Source organism: Sprattus sprattus (assembly GCF_963457725.1).
Source record: "Sprattus sprattus genome assembly, chromosome: 12".
In the NCBI taxonomy this organism is placed as follows: Eukaryota; Metazoa; Chordata; class Actinopteri; order Clupeiformes; family Clupeidae; genus Sprattus; species Sprattus sprattus.
In genome coordinates, this window is record NC_137910.1 from 14,060,824 (window position 1) to 14,064,803 (window position 3,980).

The window sequence follows — 3,980 nt, forward strand, 5'->3', positions numbered from 1 at the left end:
TCTCATTGCTTCCCCAAACGCTACTGCTAGGCTTAGCTCAACTCACCCGCTAACCCTATGCAGTCCCAGCCCTGCTGGAGTTCGCCTTTGTCTGCAAATTCATTCCTCCCAATTATTAGGCGCAAGTTTGTTAACCTTTTGCAGGGTCAACATCTCCCCTTTTGGGAGGGGTGAACTTTTACTTTTAAGTAACAGAAAAAAACAAGGTCTATAGGGATTTAGCCCTCATATTGTCTGTGCAAATATCCCCTGTTGATTCGCTCCCCCTGTACTGCTGGGAATGGACAAGCACTGGAACTCAATGTATTGATTGGCTTATTAAGGGAAAAAACGTATTAGCAGTGTGTGCCTTTTCAACCACACACTCCCATTTCCCCCTCCTTCCTCTCCTTTCTTTCTCTCTCTCTCTCTCTCTCTCCCCTGATAGAATTGATGTTTCATCTGCAGAGCGTTCATTAACGATGTGTTCAAGGATTGAAATCAGGGAAGATTGAGAAATCGAAAGACAGACAATAGGTTCACCTCACCATTCTCCCACCGCTCGACATGACAATCACATGTTCATTTGAGGAGAGCTTGGTGAACAACACTAGTTAATGAAATTGTTAATGAGCGCTGTGCTCTCTCTCTCTCTCTCTCTCTCTCTCGTGCCTCGTCTACTTTCGAGACCATTAATGATGGTGCAGGTGTTTTTTTTCCTCCTCAGATATGCTGGTGGAATGTGAGTCCTCAGCTCTGAGTGTGCAGTAAGGGGTGATGGCCTAGCGTATTACACACCTCTCCTGTAATTGGAACACAATGGCTTTCTGTTCTTAAGGCAGGTTTAGTTATGACTCCTCTGGTTATGTGAGGGAGAAGAGGGATACGTAGCTGAATTGGCCCTGTTGGTGTTTTATAGGAAAACACATTGTGTTCCATATGATGAAATAGCAAGATGATAAAAAAAAATAGAGGTCATTCGCGTGTGTTTATATGTCTTAACTCACACGTAAACATAGCCCTCTCAGTTGGAGGGCATTTTTTTTTATTGTATTTTTTTTCTCAGTGTGACCAAACTCCTGGTGGTATTGTTTCTTAGAGAACCAGGAGTACAGAGGCCCTTTCCTAATATGGGTATAAAAAGCCAAACATGAAAGTCATTCAACACTCAAAAATGTATGCGCCCTGTAACGGGGTTGTGACTCACTTAGCACAATGCAAAAGGCATTTTTCAAGAGGCTGTTCATTACCGATTAGGACCAAACTGGCTCAGTCAAACTCACACATTTAGTTTCCCTTACCTCACAGATTAACAGAAAAACAACTGCTAACAAAGACAACAATGGGGTGACCTCGGTGAAGGGCAGGCTTCTGGTTGGATTGGTTCTTTAGATTATGGCCCATTCGAGGCCTGATGGATCCTTCACTGAGCACAGCTCTCCTGTGAAGGAGGGAGCAGAGTGCCTTGTTCGGAGCAGGCAGAAGGTCCCTGGAGACCAGGCCATGCGCTGAACATGTGCTCCAGTCATCCTTGGCACTTACTCATTAAAGGAAAGCCTTCCTGCTCAGGAAGGTTATTTTTAATATCACCCGCCGCCCCACTGTGTTTAGATTCAAGCGTTAACAAAAAGAAATCCATATGTGAAGCAGCACGCCACTTAAAGTGTAGTATCATCTTGATCTTTAATCCAAAGCAAAACTAGATAATCCTCAATGGTGAATGTGACCCGACAACATTTTGGTACATTTATCCTGTACATTTCGTGGCATGTGGAAGTAGCACTTGGTTTGTTAATCACTGCTCAAAGCTAGTTACTCAAAGTCTACCCTTTACCCTTTATCTGAGTTTTTAATGTTTCTTTGATGTCTATTTTTATGTGCATGTAATTTCTTTGTGCACTTAATGTATTTGCTGTAAAGCACTTTGAGCTGCATTCTGTTGCATGGAAGGTGCTATATAAATAAAGTTGTATTATTATTATTGCTAATCTTGGTCTCTTCATGTGTGTTTTTCCCCTTCAGGACTGCAGGGCATGCTTGGGGATTACCTGTCTCACGGCGGTCCAGTGGGTATGGGCATGGTTCAACCGAGCTACAGTGCCCCCCACCCGATGCCCCCCCACTCTGCTCAGCTGCGACACGGGCCTCCTATGCACTCCTACATTCCTGGACACCCCCACCACCCAGCGATGTTGATGCACGGAGGACCACCACACCACCCCATCATGCCCATGTCCGCACCCAGCTCCCCGATGCCCCACCCTGGCAATCCCACCATGGGGGGCCCTGTCATGGACATCCACGCCCAGTAGTCTTTAAGGGATTCTTTAAAAAAACAAGTTGCGATTGAGAGAAGCTAAACTGTGATGCATTGGTGTGCCCCCCCCTCCCCGCCCACCCACCCGCCCTCCAACCTGCGTCCCACCCACCCCATCGGGCAAATGTGCCCCCCCCCCCCTTACATATTGACTTCTTGCAGAGATTGAAGAGCTATTCTCTTGGCAACAGATTCGGAAAGAAGAAAGAAGCCAATGTCTGCACTCTTTGGGACACTTAAAAACACAAGGTGCCCTTTGCATAGGTTCAAACTGAGAGAGAAAAAGAGAGAAAGAAAGGAAGAGAAAGAGAAAGAGAGAGAGAGAGAGATTGAAATTATTACTATATCAACTCCTGGAGGCAGGGAGGAGGACATATTGTATACTGTTGTAAAATTGCTTCGGACTCTCGAGAACTGAGAACTGGGAATTAAGTATTGTAAATGCTATCGTATTGTTCTGCATATTATGTTGTTTCTAATAGATTTTTAAAAAAAGGATGTGAACTTTTTTTCTTTCCACACTATGTGTGTGCCATCTCCATAGACCTCGGACCTCCTCCCTCGATCACCTTGCATTAAAAAAAAAGAAAAACAAAAGTATGTGAATAAATCAAAAAAATTCGTTGAAAATCATTTGGCAGGCCTTTCTTTAAAACTTTTTTTGGGGGAAAGATGCCTCATTTAGATGCTTGGGTACACCTAGAGCTGTTGGGTCAGCTCCTCTGAATGACGACTGAATGCTCAGGATCTCTTCAATGTCTTCTGTCTGTCGTCACAGGGCTTGAATTTGCATACCTAATTCATGTGTTCACCAGTTGAATTGGCCTTACCAGATGTTCAGCAGAAATGGTTGATGGAACTATACACATGAGAAGAAGATAACAGTGCAAAAAGTGTGTGTGTGTGTGTGTGTGTGTGTGTGTGTGTGTGTGCGTGAGAGAGAAAGAGAGACAGAGAGAGAGAGAGAGGATGGAACTGTGGGTACGTGTCAGTGTCTTTATAAGTGGATATCAAATCGTCATAACAGCTATTCATGAATGGATTAGCTGGAACAACTGCCACCTATACGTACTGAAAATGAGCTGATCTTTTTGTATGACATCAATCATACTCTTTCCCAGTGATTCCACCATGGAAACTTTATGTGTACATTGTAAATGAATAAATTTTGTGTATAAAAAGAGTGAAAACAAATATGAGCTGTAATGTCACTAGTTGTTTTATTTGACTACCTTGAGATAAACTCGAATGTTGTGTTACACACTTGGATTTATTTTCTTTACTCGTAGAACTACGTTTGTGACTATGCTGTCACATTTTTATACAAAGCAGTTACGAGCAAAAGGTTTCCTACAGTTACACTCAAGTGTTTAACAAATACAATGTATTAAAATCTGAAGATATGAAAATATGTCAGATATTGAATGTATTGAAGTGGGCCTACTTGAGCATATTGTCATCATTTTAACATTTTATAAATCCAGTTACAAATTAGGCCTAGTTATTAATGTGCTACACTAGTGCACCTTTTGCCTCCTACAGGCTTGCTATCTTAGGCTTGGGTGTATCTTTAAGTAGGCTTCTTTTTTTAATAAAAAGCTAACGTGATCTTTTAAAATATGATAGGATCTTCAAATTCAACATAGTATGAGTTTTAAAAAGCTATAAAGCCTACACGATGCAA

The 3,980-nt window shown here is 42.4% G+C and overlaps 1 protein-coding gene across 1 annotated transcript in view; it reads left to right on the forward strand.

Moving 5' to 3' along the window:
• The window catches only part of meis1b (Meis homeobox 1 b), a 71,041-nt gene extending 67,484 nt beyond the window's left edge, over nucleotides 1-3,557 (forward strand). Inside the window, exon 12 of the mRNA XM_080849306.1 lies at nucleotides 2,002-3,557. Coding sequence (XP_080705432.1) covers nucleotides 2,002-2,291 — 290 coding nt within the window. The 3' untranslated portion in view covers nucleotides 2,292-3,557. The remainder of the gene's footprint in view (nucleotides 1-2,001) is intronic.
• Nucleotides 3,558-3,980: the final 423 nt, after the last annotated feature.